Raw genomic sequence first — 23492 nt, 5'->3', positions numbered from 1 at the left:
CGAATCATGTGCAGTCATTGTACCAGACATTATGTATAGGATAATGCAAAATCATGGAGCGATTTAACAATAGCATGACGTCACAGGTGTGGGTTAATCAAATCTAACTCGCAAATGGCTTGGGTGAAAATTAAATAGAGTGAATAGGGTGTGGGGATAGCCCACCTTGTTGGACCAGTATGGCTGTCTTATAACAATAGTATAATCATTGTCGCCATTACTATGATAAGACCGATGATAAAAGAGAGCCGTCCGCTCAAAAGGTTGGCTAGGGGGATGGGGAAAATAGCAAGAATAGAAAGTGATAGAAGGGGGGTTACCCCATGCCTCCATCCCAACCCCACCATTTTACAGTAGCACTGCTGTCATGAATCCATTACCTAAAACCTCTCTTTTTAAAGTTTTTTTTGTAGTTTTTTTCAAAAACTAAATTTTAGGACATCACCTCCAGCTTTATTATAATCGGGTGTTACATAATAACTGAAACAGTGATGTAGAAATTGTTTGGGTGGCTGAGTTGGACATAGTCAACACTAGGCGACATTAATAGCACATACCCAGTTAATGTGACATTTCAACAAACAAGAAAACTATTTTGTAATAATTGAAAAGACAAAGAATGACAACAGGGAAAACACAACGAAAATTTCACTACCTATATATTTCGAATACTTTCTGTATACAGAAATTCATCCTTGACAATTTTGTTTTCCTAAGATTTGTAGGAAAACGCAATGATTGGTAAAATAGTAAAATAATGCATACAGTTATTCAACAACTAATAATATTAAATCCAAAACATGTATACACAAATGAATGAACCACTTGCATTGACCACCATTGCCAAACAATTAGCCTTTTTGAGGTATGGAGGACGCTGTAGGATTGCACGGTTTGGTTCGAGTATCTACAGAAAGTTTTTACCCAAACCTACTAGTGTCATATGGCTGTGGCACCTCAAAATGGCTTATGGAAATGTGTACATGCAGCGCACAGCGCACAGCCAATGATGGCTCTTCATTGACCTCCGTGAGGGCGCTGTTCTGGCGTCATACGCAAAGGGTCTGGTTCCAAAGCTGCACTTGCCTGTGTGACAACCTGGGCTCGATTTACAGACAGTTTATTCTTCAGACGTGCAACTTTCTAGGCAAATGGCTAATCATACTTTTTTGTACATTTTTGTAAAAAGTTTGCTATGGCACTGTTTTGAAAATGAAAAGAGGAAATCAGCGTAAAAGTTCCATGCCTGACTCTTCTAACTTAAAAATAGACAACTTAATTAGCTGGGCACCATTCATAAACCATGCATACATAATACACACTGTGACATTTTTGTGGTTCGTAAAAATGTGCAGTGTTTCAAGAATCTCTGAAATTGGCCCTTGGCCGCTTCAATGCTAAAATGTATTTCTAAAACTCTAATTAGTATTGGGTGAACAGATGACAAATTATTCATATTTTTGTTGACTATTTGTTTCCATTTGTTTATATGACTGTGCTACACTGCTAAAAATAATTTAATGTGTATTGTTGAAATAAGAAAAAAAATTGTTTCAAGAAAGTATGTCTTGTGTCAATCCCCAAAAATCTTGATAGAAACATTTTACCTCGACAGAAGATGTTTTTAAATTTTCAAGAATACCATTTTTAGCAGTTTTAAACATAACAGGCCTACATACTGAATACAGATATAAAGAACATGGTATTCTTACTTAGAAAATATCGCACAAAAAAACCCAAAAAGTTAAGATTTTACAGAAAACTTTAAAAAAAATTCTCTTCATATTCAAAAGATCAGAACAATTAAAGGAACACGTTGCCTTGGATCGGACGAGTTGGTCACTCAAAAGCGTTTGAAACCGTTTTGTTATGAAATATATATGGTTAGAAAGATGTTTTAAAAGTAGAATATAATGATCCACACAAGTATCACTCAAAATTGCACGGTTTTCTTTTTACGTCGCGAACTATCACGGTCGGCCATTTATGGGAGTCAAAATTTTGACTCCCATAAATGGCCGACCGTGTTATTGGACGAGGTAAATCGAAAACCACGCAATTTCGAGGCATATTTGTGTAGATCATTGTATTCTACTTTTACATCATCTTTCTAACCATATGCATTTTATAACAAACGGTCACAAAACGCTTTTCAAAGACCAACTCGACCGATCCAAGGCAACGTGTTCCTTTAAGAACCAACCAAGTGTTGGTGCCTTCATTGGTTGTGGATTGTTAAATTTTACAGAAGGAATTTTCCCTGCAATTTGCTGGCACGATTATAGCTACACACACTGAAGATTGTGTCAAAACACCTTGTAATCTAAGCCGGAGCCAAAGCCGCCAGGCCTGGAATTATATGGAAGCCATTGCCTCTAGTTGCCCCGGGTTTTGGCCTTGGTGCCCCATCAAAAGTTTCCCATAGACATTAACATTTTCCAATGTGCCCTTTGAAAAATAAAAATGGCCTTACCCTCAAAATCAAGCTGTGATTTTGAAAAGGCCTCCCATCCAGAAAATAAAATAGCCTTTGAGATGCCCGTCAGACATAGACAAAATGCTGTTTAAGAACTGCATAATACTATTTATATTTGTTTGTGGGGGGTTAAAGCTCCTTATGTCCGACTTAACAGTCTACATCTAAATGGATCACAATGTTTCGGCTTTTTTTCAACAGGCACTTATATACTTATAACAAGTGAACCAATTTCTTGAATTGGTAAAGTTTCACTTTAGTGCGTATACACAATTTAGTTTAATGTAATAAATATACAAATCAAGCACATCATACAAGTACAAATATTAGCTGTTACATTCAACTCTACACCTTCCTATATTCATAATGTGAAAGTTGCTTTCTACGGTTACAAAATAATGTAAAAAAACAAAAACATCGTGAAGCCCAAAACAAATGTTTACAACAGAAATAAAATGTGTATCATTGTTACCATGGAAACTCATTTCACAGACCCATTCTTTAGCAGCATTTTATGAGTATTTCTCAATACTAAATAAATCATGTGCCCTGATCAAACAGGGACAAGCAAGTCGGAAGAGGGGGGGGGTCTCAACTCAAGCCTTTCCAAGGGCACTGACACGAACCGAAATGAGGAATTTTGAGCTCACTCTTCGAGAAGAAAATTCGAAATCAATAAACGTCAAGCCGCCTTTTCTGTGCTTTCAGTCCATAAAAATATGTGTTTTGCAGTTACCGTAAGCAAAGAATTTCACGGTAAGCAAAGTCATGAAATCGAACCCAGCTATGGCTGTGACAACAGTCCCCCTTATTTAATGATGACACTACTTGTCCCTCAAGATTGTAAATAATATCTAAGACTAAGGTTTCTACTAATACCTAAAATAACGCCAAGACTTAAATATCTTTAGTCAAGGGGGCACCGTCCTCTAATCTTTCTCCCCACCCCACCTTCCTGTGTGCCCTGCCCCCTCGCTACAGCATTTCATCTGCATGTCCTGGGAGATTTTACTCATAAACCCCTGGGCTGGATTTCACAAAACACTAATATTCGAGTTGACGAGTGTCACCATAGTGATTTGTATTGTGACCTCACAATTTAGATTGATTGATCGCACTTAAGATCAATCTTAGCTCTTTGTGAAATTAAGCCCTGGACATCCAAACCTGTGACTCTATCATTTTTCGCTTGGGAAAGAAATTTACTAAGCAGGGTTTTCTTCTTAACACAGCTTTATGAAATTTGAGCCAGGGCCCAATTTCAGAAAGCCCATAAGCATAAGAACTGGCTAAGCACAGAAAAATCTTGCTTAACAGAAATTTGGTTACCAGCCAAAATTCCATAAGTTGGTACCCTACTCAATTTTTTGCATAGCAAAGAAATTTACGAAGCAACATTTTCTGCTTAATAGCTTTGTGAAATTGGGCCCACACAGATCCAAGCCTGCAGTGGAAGCTGTCATCATCATGCATCTTTAAAAATTAATACAATGATAAAAATACCCCCATCTACGCGTCTTCCATCAGGCCAACCTATTCCTTCCACTTTCCTCATCCAAAAATGGAGCCATTCCAGAATACACAAATATCTTCACACTAGATCTCTCCAACCATCAGGAACTATTGTGAACCATGATCCAGAATAGATGTGTTAAATCAAATTAGTGGTTTTCGCCATGGACGTGCCTCTTTCCCCGTAGCACTACAGCTCTGAGTCTATTTGTGTAGAGACGATAAGACCTTGATTTTGTACACACTGGTCATTGACATAAAGAATGCCAGTAATGAATAGAGAGATAATCACAGCAATGCTTCTTCGATTTTAAGGGAAGCGAATGATTCAGGTTCTAAATTGATGGAATTTCGCTGACCAGTAATGCACATCTCGACATCAGAATAACGATTCAAATTAATTTGTCTAAAATTTGCAAAAGTTGAGAATTGTTTAATGCTCCTATACTCACTGACCATTCACTACCATCCACTACTTTTGAATGATCAATGCACTATGCAAGTCCGCAATATGATATTATGTGATGAATGTATCTACAAGTACACAGTCAACCCTCCTACTGTCTGACCATTCAATATCATGCACTGTGGTTTTGAACGATCAGTGCAAGCCTGCAATATTGCATACACTTTTTTTGAATGCAATATACTAGCCTGCATTACAGTGTCAACCTTCATACACTTTGACCATACTGTGGTTTTAAATTATATATAAACTACATATAGCCTACAATATCATAGTAAATGCATCTGTACAATTTGCCACTGCAATTTGACACCATGCAAACCTATGCAGTCATATGGTTTCAAATGATTAGTCAACTCATTTAAAATGGAACCAATAGTGAGAGGGTTTACTATGCATCTCAAGAGTTTAACATTATTTTTAGTGGAGTAAATCTTCAGTCATGTCAAAACTCACTCAAATTTTTACCGTTACTTTATAAAACTGAAATTATCTTTAGGGGGCAATGTGTCTTATTGTGAAAATGCATTGGGTTGTTTTAAAATCCGCCATCTTGAAAAACAGAACTGGTCACATGGGCAAAATATACAAATACATAGCTATTTATAAATATATCAGACGGCGGGGACTTAAGTGTTTGCATCTGTCAGTTGCATGAGTTTCCAGGAATGGTCAGTGGAGGGGGTGGGGGGGGGGGGGCTACTAATTGGATGAGTACATTCGTGAGATCTGATTGTCTTCAAATAGAAAAATCAGGCGAAGTAAATTACCACCAAGTGATTACCACAAGTGATTACCACAAAGTGATTACCACACAGTGATTACCACAAAGTGATTACCACACAGTGATTACCACAAAGTGATTACCACAAAGTGATTACCACACAGTGATTACCACAAAGTGATTACCACAAAGTGATTACCACACAGTGATTACCACAAAGTGATTACCACACAGTGATTACCACACAGTGATTACCACACAGTGATTACCACAAAGTGATTACCACACAGTGATTACCACACAGTGATTACCACACAGTGATTACCACAAAGTGATTACCACAAAGTGATTGATTAGCATAAAGTGACTACCACAGGCCTCCTGAGCACTTTTTATAAATGAGGAATTTTCATGTGGATTGGTATCTGGAATATTCTGGCATTGTAACCACTAAACCCTCCAAAAATGTTGCCATGCAGCATACATGTAGCAAGTAAAAACATGGTTTAAAGGTAAGGTCATACTTTGGGTTTTGTCAATGTAATGTTGAACTAAAGGGCAAATGATCAAGAAAGAAACAATACGAGTCACCTGTGAGAGTCAACAAACTGAGCTATCGTAGCCCTATGTTGGCGATATCTTTGTTTGGGAGGTGTGATCCCTGGCAACACGGCAGTTTATGGTTTCATAGCTTCTAACTAGCATCCCCGAACAAAGATATTAAAAAAATTGCTTCAAAATTAAGAAAGGTGATCATCCAATTAAGAAGTAAAAACCTGACAGTATTTTGATGGACTTTGAGTAGTTTTTTTTTCTGTTTTCAAATAAGACAGCCTATACATGTAATAGAACTGTTTGTCTCCGACCCACACACTAAGACAGATACAATCTTTGTTCTTTCGACAAATTTAATCACCATTTCTTTTCCACTATGCACACAGCCTCAGGACATTTTTGTCGGAATCATAATTTATTTTACAACATCTTTTTCTTCCTCTCACTACGTTTTCAAATGTACAACGTCTCCAACGCACAAGCCTGGAACATTGATATGCGTCCGTTTAGTTTACCATTAGCATCTTAGAAGATTCACACTAAAAAGAAATTTACAGAGTTTAACACAAAGATAACAAACAGAAGAAAAGCTTTTTTGAATACTGGTTTCTGACAATGCATTAGACTTTAGGACTAATATGTTAATAGGATAAAATTACAAAAAAGGCATAGAATACAGTTAACTGGGTGATGATTCCATTTGTTTTTTCTCGCCTTCTTCAAATGATTAATTATTTACAAATACATGCTCATTTCTAGTTAATCAGGACGGTATTTTATCATGCATCTAAAAAGTGGGCTTCCCTTTTCGTATTACACATTTTGGCTTGGAGTAATGGAATGTAAAAAGTACATTTCTGACAATATTTCTTTTTAGTCTTACACAGTAGCACTAAAATGGGTTATTTCATACTTCAGTGCGTCCTACACAGTCTGTCCAGAAAAGGCTATTTTAGGCAGGTTTCGTTTTCGACGATGGATGGTTCTGCGACGGTTAATAGTTTTCAGCCAAATGTTGTCGTTTTCAGCACAACGCAGTTACACCCCAAGTACTGTCGTAGAAATTGAGGGACGACCTTCCTCAAAGCCGACGCATGCGCAGATGACGCCAAATGTCATCATTACTGCTGCGGAACCATCCATCGTCCAAAACGAAAACTCCCTATTTTTACCTAAACGCGGTCAAATCAAAATATCACACCCGTAACTCAACTCTGCATTGGAAGTTGGAAGTTCAGGACCTTGGCAATGACTGCCATGAGCGAGTGTGAAAAATATTCACTGGACAACCTTATGCTATAAACACGTACTGCAGAGAAATATGCCCTAGCTGAGTTATCTCCATGCAAACCACTGCGACAAATGAACTTAAGTGAATCATGTAGCCAGATTTTTTTTCACATGATTTGTAACCGGCTTATTCCTGGTTGAACTGTGGGGGACGCACCTTGTGTTATATTCAAACGCCCATATTGTAACCACCAAATATTTACCCCATGCCTCAAAGATCGAACCAATTTTTTTTAAATGTAAATGACACCAATTAACTGTACTTGTAAAACTTTACTTAGCTTTCTAAAGAGCGCAAGGTTTTTTTTTCTACCTCTGCCACCCCGCTCACGAGGTCAAAGGTCACATTAGGGTCATCTACTCTATAAGGTCAAGATTGCATTCTATTGATAACGTCAGATATATATAAAATAAGGTTTCCACAAACACGAAGGCCTTGCCAAAAGGTTTCACCAGTGTGGAGGTTTTTTTGTTTTCGTTTTATAAGAAAAATACTAATAAAAACCTGATGATGGTGTGTCTCGGTGCTCCATTAGTTTAAGTCTAATTGAACCTGACAGCTCTCAGACGTAGTAGAGGCGGGCTTTGGATGTACTTACAAGAAGGTCGTCATCGAAGAATTTGGTTTCTATGACAACACTCCCACTGTTAGTTAGACAAAAAAACCATGAGAGAATTACATTAGGCTTCGCGATCTCAACTGAAAAAAATCCTAATTGTTCAACTCACTCGTCTGCAGTCAGCAAACTTAACAAGTTTTAAAGACACAAGTTATTTCATTCCACAAAATAAGCAGCGATCTCATTTGTTACATGAGTGCCAGCTTTTCCTGTACTGTTTAAAAACAAGCCAACACACATTAAAAACGAATGCACAGTTTCCCCTTTATTCGTCCGCCGTAGATCCGAAGGTCTCCCTGGCAAACAAAGGGCTTAATTCACTGTAATTGTACACAAAAAATGCTGATGAAAAGGAAGATTTACCAGCGCACCCACTAAATGACGACTTTGAATGCGCAAATGAACAGTTCACATTTACACTTAAATGGATCCTCACTACGGTGATCCGTGGCTTTTTTCAATTCATACAAATAGAAGCCTTTTATGTTTGTATTTTGTTTACTGCCTCTGATCTGTACAGGTGTGGTCCCAGTGTCAACTGTCGTCATAGAGCTGCTGAAGCAGAAAACATTGCCTAACATGTTTCTGTTCAGCAGAAATAAACAGGATACAGTCACACATGGTACTTGTGACTTGGTATTTTAGCTGGTGAACTTAATATGTATGTACAGGATTTGAGGCATTGCATGGTAAGGTATCAATATATATTTGGTTTGCGGTAACACCATGTTTGTGTCTACTTGCCTGGTAAAAAAGGTTTAGGTGTAAGGATAGCTTATGGTCTCACCTTTCATATGACACCAAAACCTCTGAAAATAATTCATGATTGTTTGAGAATTGCGCACTTTTGTGAAGGGTTGAAAATAAGGCTGCGCAGGAATTAGCCTTCCCTTTGTGAGAGGTAAGTCCTTTGTAGCTTACACAGTTCAATCCAAGATTTTGGCTACTTCAGGTCACAGGCATGCAACTACCCGTTGAAAAAAAAATAGGAACATTTTCAAAGGCACAACGCAAGTGCGGAGCGAGGCAGCCGAAACGCCACGGGACATGATACCCACAATGGTACCCTAGAAAATGTTAAGGTTTATATGCTCTTACAGTGTAGGTGCATTTTTAGCATGTTCTAGGCTTATTTTACATGGTTGTAGCTGTACACTGTTAATGCCAGGCATATATTAGGCTAAAGAAAAAAATCCGAAAAAAAAGAGAAAAAAAACGTGGAACTCTGCGGAAACGCGGAAGAGTTGCATGCCTGAGGTCAATGGGTAACCTGAAGAATAAGTAGCCAACATCTTTGACATTCCTGTTTTCAAAAAAACGTATTATTGAACAATCTTTGTACATAATCCCCATCTGATTATTAAGAAAAACCAATGAAGTGTTCAACTCATCTTACAATAACTGAAATGCGGGATGAAGGTTTTTATTCAAAGTCACAGATGTTCAAAAACAAACACAGTTTGTAACATGGCAATTGCTACATGTACCATCACACAATCGCGACTCACATGAAGACACCACTGAGTCTATCAGGGAAAGTTACAATGCTACAAGAACAAAAATGCATTTCCTGTTCACTTATGAATATTTAAAAAAATGGTTCAATAAACCATAACCTTCACTCAGCAAACCAAAACTGATCGTATTTGAGCATGAATTTATTACATCACCCTCAATTTTGTAAGCTCTCAAATTGGAAGGATAATTCCTGCGCAGCCTTATTTTTAACCCTTCACAAAAGTGAGCAGTGCTAACCCAGCCATGAATTATTTTCGTAGTTTTTGGTGTCATATGAAAGTTGAGACCATAAGCTATCCATAAACAAAAACTTTTTTTTTTCCAGAATCGTTTATTTTTTATTCGGCAGCAATTTCAAAAGTGTATAGTTTTTTTTGAGACACCCGGTACAGCTGAGTAGATTTTCGGATTTCTAACTTAATATTGTGAGCATAATTTTGTTGTGCTTAGCTACTTTCTGTGCCCAATTTCATAGAGCTTAAGCAAAAAAAAAATCTTTGCTTAGTAAAATCAGATTACCAGCTAAGACTCCACTCAATTGTTATGCTAAGTAAACAACAGCTAAATACCAGTCACAAGCAATGTTTGTGGCATGACATTTTTGCCAGTAACATGTGTAAAATAAGCAAGCTATTTTCGTGCTTAAGCAAATTTTTTGCTTAAGCAGCTCTATGAAATTAGCCCCTGTACTTGAAGCGCACTGATCACAGTAGGCCTGCAGCTATACAATACATACATATAATTATGTCTAACCATGTGATGCCTAGCCTAGAATGCTCAATACACAGTAATAAATGAATGATGACTTCCCAACACAGCACCAAGAACTATGGTGTGGACCGACCTCTGGTGATTTGGGTTAATAAATGGACATGTGTTTTTATGTATTTTGTCTATAATTAGCCTCTTTGCTTTAGAATATGTAATCCTAGGTGTCACCCTTTCTGAATGGTGAAATCCTTTACACTATGGATGTCTTTGTCTGGAGTAGTGGAGTTGGGATTGGGGGGGGGGGGCGTGAGGAGGGGGTTTAAAGGCACTGGACACTATTGGTAATTACTAAAAATAATTGCTAGCATAAAAACTTACTTGCTTGTTAAGCAATAGAGAGATGTTGATAGTATAAAACATTGTGAGAAACGGCTACCTCTAAGTACCATAGTTTTTGAGGTCAAATATTTGAGGTCTCGAATTAATTCAAGGCATCCTGAAAGCACACAACTTGTGCGACAAGGGTGTTTTTTCTTCCATTATTCTCTCTCGCAACTTCGACAACCAATTGAGCTCAAATTTTCACAGGTTTGTTATTTGATGCATTATGTTGGGATACACCAAGTGAGAAGACTGGTCTTTGACAATTACCAAAGGTGTCCAGTGCTTTAAAGGGTGTCTTTGTAGGAGTGGGTAGCAAGGAGGAGTAGGTGAGGAGGAGGAGGAGGAGGAGTGGGTAGAAAGGAGGAGGAGGAGAACTTACCTGAGTACATTTGCAGGCATCATTTGGTTTTCAGGAGCTGCTTCTATCAGAGACTGCCATGTGTTGGTTGAGTTGGGTATTACAAAGCCAAAGTCAAAGTACCATTCTGTTGTAGCAATCAGTGACATATTTTAATACTTGATGAATTGGATACAGCACACACAGATTCTGGGCGAATTTCACAAAGCCTGTGAGCACAAAAAACTTGCTAACTACAGAAAGATATTGCTTAACGGAAACTGGTTACATGCCAACATTTATTAAGGTTAATATAGTTGCAACTGATGCCCCACTCATTTTTCGCTTAGCAAATAAATTTGCTTAGCAGTATTTTCTGCTTAACAGCTTTACAGAAGCAGGGAATTCCCATTGAACATTTATAACTTCAATACTTTGACCAATGTTGTGCTTACACTTTAATCTCATATTATTCCCAACCGAATATACCCTAAAATACATCAGTAGACCCCTAACAATCATTTGCAACCCCCCCCCCCCCCCCCTCATAAAAGGTTGGTATCATTTTGTGCCTCATGGATGGATGAGTTGCCTCATTGCATGGATGCAAGCTGCAAAACAGCTGACATTTGTGATGTAGCTAACTGAGCATAGACTACGCCTCGTTTCAGATGCCGCATAAATTACCGATAACAGCCAAATTTGTTACTATCGGTATAGCACTTCTCGCTCAAGCAGGGCAGACACTGCCAGTTCCCGCCAATACCGAGAAAGGTGTCCAATATAGTGCTGGGAACCAAGATTCATTTGAAAGGGAGGGAGAGTGACAGGTTGATTGATTAGTCTACTACGAGAGGCTGTCGTACCTTCCAGACATTTTCCTTTGAAGAGGACTCGCTGTTCTAGCCTAAACTTCTCCATCTTTTCCAGCGAGGAGAAATTGATTTCCCGCGACACGGCTTTGCATTTGAGTATTTTCTTTGGTACCCGGGCTTCGTGTTCCGTCTCGGGTTGTGATCTGTAAAGGAATGAGAGAGAGAGAGACAAAGTTGACGGAAGGGACTCGAGAATAATTAGAGTTCATGTAAGCCGAGCAACACCTCTCCAGTCTGTAGAAAACGAGTTTGTATTTATAAGTTGGAGGGCAAATGAATCAACATATTAATCAATTGAAAATTGATCAGTCGGTCAACAAATCATTCCATTAACTGGTTATCAATCAATAAAAAAAAAATAATAAAAAAATGCAGTAGGATTTGGAGTGGACAGAGGTGCTGTTAAAGGGTTGATTTTGTGCTTACTCTTTGATTGTCACTTCAAAGTGTTGCTAACTGTAAACACAGAAAGGCATGCTAACCTTCCCTCACTTACTGCTAGCCCTTCATGCAAAGTTCTCCAGATGCTACAGTTAGCAAATTTGGTTGCTTATAGTCCACTGGGTCCAATTTGATGGAGCTGCTTAAGCACTTAAAGTATTTCTAACAAAGTTTCTGTTTAGCAAAAAAAACGAGCAGGGTACATGTCACAAATGGTACACATGGCATGGTGTTTTGGCAGGAAGTCTTATTCTGATAGCGACTTTAATGGCTACTTTTTGCGCTTAAATAAACATTTCATTGATATTGGCACCTGGTCTAGCGCATACAATGAACAAGAGAGATTGAATACTCAGAATTATTACAGTGTTGCCCTGAAACCAAAAATGTATGAACAGTGTAAGTCACTCTGCCACAATACATGTACATGTATTACTACAATGTAACTGAATATTGTGATCCTATTCTTCAACACAGACAGTCAAAGTCCAATAAGGCCAACATTAAGGGGTCAATTAGTCGTCAAATCGTTTAGCAATCTAGCACAATTGACTTGAGCTCTGGTGTTTACTGATCAACAGAGTGTGTGTGGGTTTGAGTCCTGGGCCCAATTTCATTGAGCTGCTAAGCACAAACATTTGCTTAGCATGAAATTTCTTCCTCGTTAAAAACAAGGATTACCAACCAAATTTCCACGTGATTTTCAGGATTTAAGCAAACAACAGCTGAATACCAGGCCAGTAACAAGAAGTATGCAACAAATGGAAATTTGGTTGGTAATCCTGTTTTTATCAAGGAAGAAATTTCATGCTAAGCAAATTTTTGTTCTTAGCAGCTCTATGAAATTGGGCCCTGGTCTTGACACTTGTGTCCTTCAGCAAGACACTCAACCATTATCAGATAGGAATAAACTACATGTATAGATCCCCTGCGTTGTGTATAAATGCATGTAAAAGAGCCCGGGGCAAAATTTCATAAAGCCTGTAAGCACAAAAAAGTATTGCAAGAAATTACTGGGGTACCAGTCGCAGCAATGGTAACTATATGGTATTCTGGCTGGTAAGCTTGATTTGCTAAGCAAGATTATTTTGTGCTTAGCAAATTTCTGTGCTTGCAGACTTCAACTACTGGAGGGATAGCATTTGAGCAGCATGGACACGACCATGGAAGAGCCTTGTAAACCCTCTTATAAAATTCAAGTACTTAGCACACCTGTCTTAATAAGCGCTTTGTGACAGTCGTAGATTATAAGCACCCTAGACTGATTATTATTCTTAAAAAAAACCATGTGAAGCATTGCCATCACAAACTGGTTTAAATAGCTGAATTAGTAATTGCACTCATGTTGCCTGCATCGTCAACAGCAGTCATGGTTACTACATTATAAATGCAATTTTTAAAGGGACCTAAGGTGGATTTCACAAAGAGTTAAAGACTCTGGACACTATTGGTAATTGTCAAAGACCAGTCTTCTCACTTGGTGTATCGCCTTATAAAAAAAATGCATATTAAAATAACAAACCTGTGAAAATTTGAGCTTTCAAGATTGGTCATCGAAGTTGCGAGATAATAATGAAAGAAAAAAACACCCTTGTCACACAAAGTTGTGTGCTTTTAGATGGTTGATTTCGAGACCTCAAATTCTAAATCTGAGGTCTTGAAATCAAATTCGTTGAAAATTACTTATTTCTCAAAAACAGTGTCACTTCAGAGGGAGCCGTTTCTCACTATGTTTTATACTACCAAACTCTCCCATTACTCGTCAGCAAGTAAGGTTTTATGCGAATAATTATTTTGAGTAATTACCAAAAGTGTCCACTGCCTTTAAGACTAAACTAGTCTTATATCTCCTAACTTAGGACTAGCCTTAGGTTTTTAATGACTAGGCCAGGCCTAAGTTACACTACGACTTATTTATGTGAAATCGACCCCAGGCTATTTTGCAACCTCAGAGTGGTTTGTATACATTTGTTGGACTCGATACTTGTAATCTCAGGAACTCTTCGGAGGATTTTAGGGGAGGGGGTTACTTCTGTGGAAGGAAAAGAGTTTGGGAACACTTTAAAGGCAGTGGACACTATTGGTAATTACTCAAAATAATTATCAGCATAAAACGGAACTGGTTTCCTGTCAAATGCCTCGTATATCACCCTAAAATATACAAGCAGTGGCCGTTTACACACACTGCCAACGCACGCGAGTGTGACTCTGCCCCTGTGTGGACATCCTATTGTCTCTCTTTTGTTTATACACTAACTTTTTATTTTTATTTTTTATTAGCAGCTCCTATTGGTATTGTACACGTGTTCCAACTGTGGGCCTTTCCCGAACCGAAACCCTATTTTCTCTTTTGTTATAGTAAGGTCCCCGGTTTGAATTTGTACCCTATAAAAGGCAGTGGACACTATTGGTAATTACTCAAAATAATTATTAGCATAAAACCTCACTTGGTAACGAGGTTGTTAGTATAAAACATTGTGAGAAACGGCTCCCTCTGAAGTGATTTCGAGACGTCAGATTTAGAATTTGAGGTCTGGAAATCAAGCATCTGAAAGCACTCAACTTCGTGTGACAAGGGTGTTTTTTTCTTTTATAGTTATCTCTCAACTCCGACGACCAATGGAGCTCAAATTTTCACAAGTTTGTTATTTTATGCATATGTTGGCATACACCAAGTGTTTTAGGTGAATACTTACAAATCTTCGCTTCCCTGCCACAGTATCTTCCCTGACTCTGCATCTCGTAAATTCATCCAATTTCTGAAAAATTTGCTTTGGGTCAAGGAAATTAACTACCTGATTCCTCAAAATGGAGAAAGAGATGTTAAATTTGCATCGGGATAACAAATATTTATTTTGGTTTTTACCCATATACACCAATGTGTGTTAGCACTGTATACTCAGAACTTTCCCGAGTCCTGTGAAAAAATATCACAGGCATGTTACTCGGGTGGGATTCGAACCCATGACCCTTGTAATTCTAGAGCAGTGTCTTGACCAACTAGACTACCGAGGTTGCCCGGTAGCTAGAGGCAGTTCGAACCCTATGTTTTGGCAGCGGGGAATTAAATATCATCACATGAATTTTCTCATTATAAGCACTGGTCAGATTTCTAGAGTTTTGTAAAAAAAAAAAAAAAAAGAAAATCCACGGGTACAGTGAATCTCTCGGGTGGGATTCATTCAGGTGGTTTATATAGGCATGAATTTGTTCTTCAATGTAAAGATAATGAAGCCGTTCATTGTTTTGAAAACGGAAATTTAGGTTGATTGAATGGGTGGGTGAGTGGAAGCAATTTTGAGAGAATTAGAAAAACACAAAACATTGCCTATTCTGAATGGCTCATTGTGTACACTCTGATCTTGGTGATTAATTTGCAATAATGTGTTGTCATGTATGACCTGATAGGCTTAAATAAATATATAGATCTACCCTGTACCTGTTATGACATTTCATGCTCGTCAACTGTAAATAAAGCCTCCTTTGGCATCAGAGCGTATTGTGAACTCAGTACAAGCAACAAATTACATTATGTATTGATTTTACAACAGATGTCTCAGTGTGACCTCATAATTAATGGACAAGGGTAGTAACGTGCGTAATATAATACGACTGTAATCATGAAAACCCATGCCTTTTAAATATTTCAAGCAGCCACTGTAAATTTCATAAAGGACAATATGTCTGGGAAAAACTAGATATTAATATTATTTTTAATTTTTGATTACTGACCGAACAAAAGATAATCGATGACAGCAAAAAGTGTACAAGAAGGGAACAATTTAAACGGTATACATTACAAACATGTAAGCCAGTGTCTGATTAGGTGGCTAGAGCTGTCTGTGGCTGCAGCTATGTCTGTGGCAGCGGCTGTTACTAAGTGTGTTGCTATAGATGATGAAAGTTTTGTGGGTATTGGAACATTTCGGGGACCACTTTAGTCCCACATACATCATTGCTTTAGATAGCGCATATAGGCATAAAACATTAGTCCCGTGGCTTGTGCCAGAATGCCCAGAGCAGCCGTAGTACATGTAGTTGTCCAACTTTTGGTCAGACAAAGGTAGCCAACCGAATTGACCTTTTCCAACTCCAAAACGAAACTGTGTATTTCTGTTTCTTATTTATTTTCTAGACATTTTTCTGACAAGATTGTCTGGGCTTATGTTGATGATAACATACAGAAATGAGTTACAAGCAATGGAGAGCTGTTGATAGTATAAAACATTGTGAGAAATGACCCCCTCTGAAGTTACAGAGTTTTTAAAATATTAGAACTGAAATTGAGACCTCATATAAGGTCTCAAATTCAAGGCATCTGGCAGCACACAACTTGTGCGACAACAAGGTTTTTTTTTTCTTTCGCAACTTCGACGACCAGTTTGGTTCAATTGTTCACAGGTTTGTTAAGTTATGCATATTGAGATACACCAGTGTCTTTTAGCAGCTCTATGAAATTGGGCCCAGCAGACCTCGAAGTTGTACAATTAATGTTTCCCCATTGATCCTAACCTTGATGACAAAATCATTCAAATGTCGTGACAGTTTCACCCCTGTGATCAAATTAAGTAATCCCCTTCAATCGTGACATATTGCAAATTGACAAAACAGACAGCGCAAGATAGAACAGGCTGATAATAAATGTATGTGGTTGCAATGCGTGACTTTGTACAAGCATTCAGACAACCCCCCTCCCCTCCAAATGATTCCACCAGGGAATCAAATGTCACAGCAGCAAATTGGTAATGTGTTAAAAATGCCAGGAAATTGTTTCATCATCTGCTAATACAATGCAGACCTTTCTCACATGGCTTGGGATTTAAATCGCAGAGCATTCCAAACTATATGACCGTTATTTATGCCTAATTAGATCCCTTTAATGTTTGTACTTCACAGTTGTTTAAAAAAAATGGGGCTCCATTATATCATTTTTATTTTTTATTCTTTTTTTTTTTTTTATTTTTTTTAATTTTTTTTTTTTTGGGGGGGATACTTTTTCAACTTTTCGGGGCTAATTTGATACGTACATGTATGGACGCTAATGAAAAAAATCTGTTAGACTTATAAAACGAAAAGCTAACTGGGTCCCGTTGCCACTAAGGGCAATTTTCTACCGTATTCATCAGAACATGGCTAAAACTACTTTATTTTCAAGACATTTTCAGCAGGATCAGGGCAATTTAGCAGCTCTGGCAGGATTTCTATTACATCAGAGGAAAACAACATCTATTTATTCATCGACCAGATTATAAAAAAATCTGAACCTAGATGAAAATCTGAAATTTCTCATCCCTGCTTATAAAACCCAAGAACAGCCGATATTTAATCAGGCCTGAAAGCGACAGAGATTTAGCGCTTTTAAGTACTCAGCGAAGAACAAATCCCTCGCGGAGGTCAAAAGAGTTAATACACATTGTGGCCATGTCAAATGGAGCACTTAAGACGAACAAGTGCAATTTCTCTGGAACAAAATCCGTTGTCAAGCGAGATATAATGAAAGGCCTTTAGCAACACATTATCATTATCATCAATGACAGCTATAGATGTATTATGCGCTGAGTTTTAATGGCATTTTCATAAATTTATAATTTTTTCTTATAAAAGGGGGTGAGCTCAGCCTGCCTGTCTGTGACATCATCATCCATGGGCAGTGTGTAGATTCATTTAACAATAATAGTGAGATGAGTACACAGTGATGTGAAAAAAAAATGAACTCAAAGCGTGAAAACATGCGAGCTCGAAAGCTTTGCGCGCGTGATGCCCAATAACAACATTCATCTTTGATTTAAAAGCCCTACTCTGCAATCTGGGGCGATATTATATGGTTATAGAAGTCTTCTTTTTTTTATGGGGGGGGGGGGGGGGGCCCAGAAATCGTTTTAAAATGGAGAAATTACATCCCTGGGTATTGGTTGTTTTGGGTAAAGTACTGGTTGCCTCAGGTACATCATGGTATGCTGGTTGCTGTAAACATTGGTTGATATGGGCATAGCGCATCGCATTCGCGTGTCTTTCTAATTAAAAACAAGACACATTTAACACGCTCAAACCAACCAGAAGATAGAATTTGTGAGCTGTGTTTTAAATACCAATGGCAATTGATTTAATTGGCGGTTGTTTTAACAATTGCGCGTGCTTTGCGTATGTGGTTAGGGCTTCCGACCTGAGAATGGAGAATGAAGCCCAACTCAAAGCCGGAGACTAGAAACTGGTGTATGTATCCCGACTCTAAATGTGGAGTCCAAATGAGGCAAGGTTAATGTGAACAGGTGAAAATGCTGAGCCTTAGGCCTATTAAAACATTCATGCCGCAACCCACCCGCCTTTGTATTGATCTATCCCCAAGGTAAAATAACAAGGCGGTCAATTTTTCCAAACCTGCTAAGTATAAGACAGAAAATCGGTTGCAATATTAACTGCTTTAAAAGCAGCTCTATGAAATTGGTCCTGGGCCCAAAGAACTGGGCCCAATTTCAAAAAGCTGTTTTTAAGCAGAAAGTACTGCTTGAAAAATGTCTTTGCTAAGCAAAAATTTATTGGGGCACCAGTAACAACAATATTGTAAATGTAATGTAACCTATTTCTGTTAAGCAAAACTTTTCTGTGCTTAGCAATTTTTTGTGTGCCTACAGGCTTTATGAAATTTGGCCCTGGTTGGTCGAGATGGAGCCTTTTGGCAGCTAGGGGAAGTCCCTAGCACCTGCTCCTAGCCAAATTGGAATTTCCTTCTCCACCCAACCAGACTAGACGGCCATTGTCTGGAAATTACGATCAAAGTTTGTCAGGAAAGCGTTATGATTTGACTCCATTCAGCTGCATGAAATTTTCAGAACATCGTTCTATTAACCATAAGCCTCGTCAGTGGAAAGGGGGAGGGGGAGGAGTGTAAGGGAAGAGTGGGAGGGAGTATTTTAATGGGTCTGTCCAGATTTGAGGAACTATGAGGATTGGTAGGATGGGATCCGTTATAGTCCACACTCAATGGGCAAGGGCACCAAGGCGCTTTCTTCACGATAAAAAGGCACCTCTATGCCAAGGAAAACGTGACCTTCTATTGGGGCATTTGAAGGGACACCAAGGTAATCATCAGGGGCAATGGAGTGAGAAATGATCCTACTAAATCACTCATACATGGCCTGAGGTTAATGTTTTCAAGGTTTGACACTTTAAAGTGTCGGGCCAGTTAACTCTTGTGGATTGCCTTTTAAGCTTAACTGTAAATAAATAAGTTGTTGCAAAACCAAACAGGCAAGGTTCCGACCATTGCTCAACCTGTCAAGTTATAATCTCAAAAAAAAAAGAAAAAAATACTGCCACAAGTGCCACCATGGTTTAAGAATCTGTTTAAAATTATATCTAGAGACACATAAATTCTGGAAAAATGTGAAGTCGATTTGGAAAACGCGGCCTTTAAGTGGTACATGAAATGTACAGTTAAATTCCAAATGCAAATTAAAAATAACCAAAAACAAGATCACTTTCCATGATACTTCTTAAGTCCCAGATTTCAAATTAGTTTTCATGACAACCAACAGAGCAAAGCAGTAGTAATGCCCATTTGCTTCAATTGACGTTCAATGAGACTTCACTGACGTGCGAACATTTTGTTCGATTATGCAAATGAAACCAGCAAGATGAGTTTTGTATAAAAAGATTTAAATGCAGCGGTCAAAACGGATTTGTTTTTGGCCACTTTTCTACACGTGTAGATATATGAATTCCCAGCTGATTCTGTATACATTTTCTATCTGTTTTTATGAATACTTTTAAAACGATTCCCAATCCTGCGTCGGGGCTTTGTTGAATTGGAAATCAAATTACAGTTTCAGAGTGTTCTGAATCAAAATCGCCGATGAACAACACTTGAAGCTGGCTTTATAACTTGATTAGCCATTCTTGCGGTCTTGGTCAAGGCTTAAAACAATGATGAGCAGTTTCTCTCACTTGTTTTGTCTTGGTCAGTTCAAGGGTACTTGAAACACGGCTTGGGGGAAAACTTCATACTAAAACAGAATGAAACTAAACCATAACTGTATATTTTTTAACAATTTCAATTTTTTTTTACAATAATTTTACGTCATAATTTGAATGTATTTTTTAAGAAGTTTTTAAATCTGATAAACAATTAATTGATAAACAATTATGATGTTCATTTGAATTCAACACCTATAGAACAACTGCTGAATAATAAACAGGTGAAGTTACTGATACTGATGATTTAAAGGCAGTGGACACTATTGGTAATTGTCAAAGACCACTCTTCTCACTTGCTGTATCTCAACATATGCATAAAATAACAAACCTGTGAAAATTTGAGCTCAATTGGTCATCGAACTTGCGATATAATAATGAAAGAAGAAAACACCCTTGTCACACGAAGTTGTGTGCTTTCAGATGCTTGATTTCGAGACCTCAACATGCTCAAGCTCTTAATCTGAGGTCTTGAAATCAAATTCGTGGAAAATTACTTCAGAGGGAGCTGTTTCTCACAATGTTTTATACTATCAACCTCTCCCCATTACTAGTAATCAAGAAAGGTTTTATGCTTATAATTATTTTGAGTAATTACCAATAGTGTCCATTGCCTTTAAACAATGTGTTCCTGGTTTGATTGGCTACATATTGCACCATGCAGCACCTTGTCAAACCAAGTTGCTCTACAGAACTAGGTCTCATACTTCAAAAAGTAGCCAGGCCTGATACTTCACGGAGGCAACGGAGGCGATTGCTTCCGTTGCCCCTTGCCATTGCCTTGGTACCCTTGAAACGCTCAAGTAGAAATTTACAACTTCCTCATACATGTAGGGTGCCTTTTGCCAAAGAGAAAATGCCTTGGTGCCCTTGTCCTTTCAAAAACGAAGCATACAGCCCTGAGTAGCTCTGCATAGCTTGCAGGAAGAATGCTGAAGTGCATGAGCGTCACTTTTAGTGACGAATAAAAGGAGCCACAGTTATTAATATTGTTAAACAACTGCCATGTATGATCAGTACTGTGAATGACAGGCAAACACTTTTTGCCCCCGAGCTGGGTCAGTGGGTTTTAATGAAATTACTACAAGAGTATGATTTATTGATTATGATTTATTGATTATGATTTATTGATTATGATTAAGCATTATTTTACAGTACAAAGTCAGGCACAGTTGGAAAGATTGACATAATCCTGCCATCACTTTTTCACTACTTTTTACCAAAAGGAATATCTCATTTGAGTAAATTAAATACTACTTCATCACAAATTAAAAAAAGTGGTTGCAAGATATGGACATGATTTCTTCTGCACAATCTGAATCTGTTTGATAATAACACCAGCACCAGGCATCGTGACCAGGTCCAGGTCCAGGCATCATCATAATTTCTTCTTCCTTTAATTTTTTGAAGTGCTGCTTCAGAAATTTGAAGATTAACGCACTGATGCTCAAACTTAAAACTAGGCTTTATTAAACCAAATTATGTTTACATTTACAGCCTCAACCCCAAAACACTAACCATAGAACAAGGACTTGCTCTATGCACCAACTCCTAACTAACAGTTAACACAGTTATAAGACCTACACTCCCATTTTTAATTCAATTTTAACACATGATGAGTTACAATGTAAACACACGCACAGCGCGGGATGATCTTGCAGAAAAAAAGGATACAATTTGAACCCCTTCATGATGTCGTCTGCTCTGTTCGGCATGTTGCCTCTTCTACCCTAACGGTCCCTCAACACAACTCCAGAGCAGAACGTCTACGATCCAAGTACGAAATATCAGCTTTTTGGTGGGAAAAAGATCATCAAAATCCAAGAAACGGCCCGGTAGTGATACACAGATACATTATACGATGGCGACTGCAGAATGGCCCTGCAACTAGGGAAGCTTGTCAAGGCGAATTATTTTTTCCAACGTGTAGTTGGTGCAGATGTCTCACTTTAATTTCTCGAATGTTTTCCCTCTGTATTTTCGACAAAATGTTTCTGAATATAAGCTAAATGTAATGTGAAGTTAGGTTTTTGCAGCGGTAGTACAATTTTTTACTTAAAACAATTCCATTCACAAAAGCACTAAATGCTCGTTAGAAAGTTTGATGGAGCGATAAAGAATTTAGTCTGGTACCACAAAATCTTGTTAATTTGATCATTCAATTTGACATGTCTAAATCTGGATGGGCGACCAAAACGGAACTTTGTATTCCTCCGCAGGAGAACCGTCCAAACAGTTTGAAGGTTGCAGACGACACACTAAGTACTTGTCGAAAAAGTGAAAAAGCAACATTATCATAAAATATTATATTATTTACTTACCATAACATATGTATGTATTTTTTGCTGATATGTTGTCTTTTTTTTTTGCAATAATATGCCATTACTTTGTACATATAGAGGTTGAATTTAACCGGGCCTTGTACCGTTTATTGCTGAGTGGCCGGTGTCAGATGCAATCGTGTCCGCCATGCAATACTGTCCTCTCCGGACACTTTTGCATATGCAATCGTGTCCGGGCTAAGCAAAATCCGTCCGTGCATGCACTGAACCTACGTATATGCAGCATGAATATTCACGTATTTTATGATTGCAGCGAATACAACCCGCAACGGCCGAACATTTCCCATGTCATTCATGACATGCACTTATAGCTTGCCAAGTAAAAAAATGGCGAACATGTTCCGTTAAGGTCGGCAATGACGTTTAATTTACTGCAAGGACGGTTTTGCACAGGGGCGGACACAACTGCATATGCAAATGTGTCCGAGCGGACAAAATTGCATTATTAATAATGATTTTAAACCCCCCAAAAATTAAAAAATGCAGCAGCGTCCGGGCGGACACGATTGCATATGCAAAACTGTCCGGCGGACATTATTGCATATGCATGCAGGACATAATTGCATGCGACACCGGACCTGGCTAGATGTAATGGCTACTGTCAAATATGGTGCAATAATTGTCTTTGGTCTGCGGCTTGATGAGTTTCGTGCAAAAAGTAATTAAAAGAGAAAAATTTACGGAGTTTAATGATCCGTACCACTCTTCAGGCTTTTGTGCTCTCCCTTCCGCCGTCAAAATCTGCACTGTTGTCCGTCACTGATCACTGCGTCATAAGTTGTGTGTGTCGTGTGTGCGGGCTTTACCTCCAGATGCGGGTGGAGGCCTAAAAATGTGTGCGTGCGTTGCAGGCAGAGATTTTCTTTTTTAGTTGGGACAATCAATCAATCAACCAATCAATCAACCAAACAGTCAATCAATCAACAATTCAATCTATATCACGATTTTTTTTTTTTTAAACAAACAATTAAATAGACTGAAATTCTTTGTCCAGCCGAACTCCATGGTCCAGCGCAGTGAAATACCATTATGCAATAAAGACCCTTGACTTGAAGCATCAAACGATTGGATTCTGACACAGTTTTTGTCATGACACCGGATGGAGCCGTTCCCATTTCGAACCACTAGTCGCATTGAGCGCTGTGACAAAAGACAAACAGAAAAGACAAACAGAATAGCTGGACCATCCATAACTTTTTTAATGTAGCATGACCTTTGATCGTCGAATGCTCAAACATTTTGTAACACATGTCCATCCCCTTCAGGACTA

The 23492-nt window shown here is 38.3% G+C and overlaps 1 protein-coding gene across 1 annotated transcript; it reads right to left on the bottom strand.

The window, feature by feature from the left end:
- Window positions 1–642: 642 nt before the first annotated feature.
- LOC139950330 (retinal rod rhodopsin-sensitive cGMP 3',5'-cyclic phosphodiesterase subunit delta-like) lies at window positions 643–21755 on the bottom strand. Its single transcript, XM_071948944.1, has 5 exons — window positions 21555–21755; window positions 14606–14668; window positions 11460–11611; window positions 10636–10741; window positions 643–7668 (listed from the first exon to the last, which is right to left on the bottom strand). Exons 1-5 carry the CDS (start codon window positions 21593–21595, stop codon window positions 7587–7589), a joined length of 444 nt encoding a protein of 147 aa, XP_071805045.1. The 5' UTR covers window positions 21596–21755; the 3' UTR covers window positions 643–7586.
- Between the last annotated feature and the right edge of the window lie 1737 nt (window positions 21756–23492).

This window comes from Asterias amurensis, chromosome 18 (assembly GCF_032118995.1).
Source record: "Asterias amurensis chromosome 18, ASM3211899v1".
NCBI classification, from domain to species: Eukaryota; Metazoa; Echinodermata; class Asteroidea; order Forcipulatida; family Asteriidae; genus Asterias; species Asterias amurensis.
Note: the sequence above shows the minus strand (reverse complement) of the source record. Positions and strands in the feature narration are given on the sequence as shown.

Excerpts from the sequence above, each read along its gene's own strand:
- LOC139950330 (XM_071948944.1), bottom strand. The coding sequence starts at position 21,595 with ATGCCGAACAGAGCAGACGACATCATGAAGGGGTTCAAATT. Across the intron at positions 11,612-14,605 it reads TGGCAGGGAAGCGAAGATTT|ATCACAACCCGAGACGGAAC; the intron begins GTAAGTATTCAC and ends ATTCCTTTACAG. Across the intron at positions 10,742-11,459 it reads CAAAGGAAAATGTCTGGAAG|AATGGTACTTTGACTTTGGC; the intron begins GTACGACAGCCT and ends TTGCTACAACAG.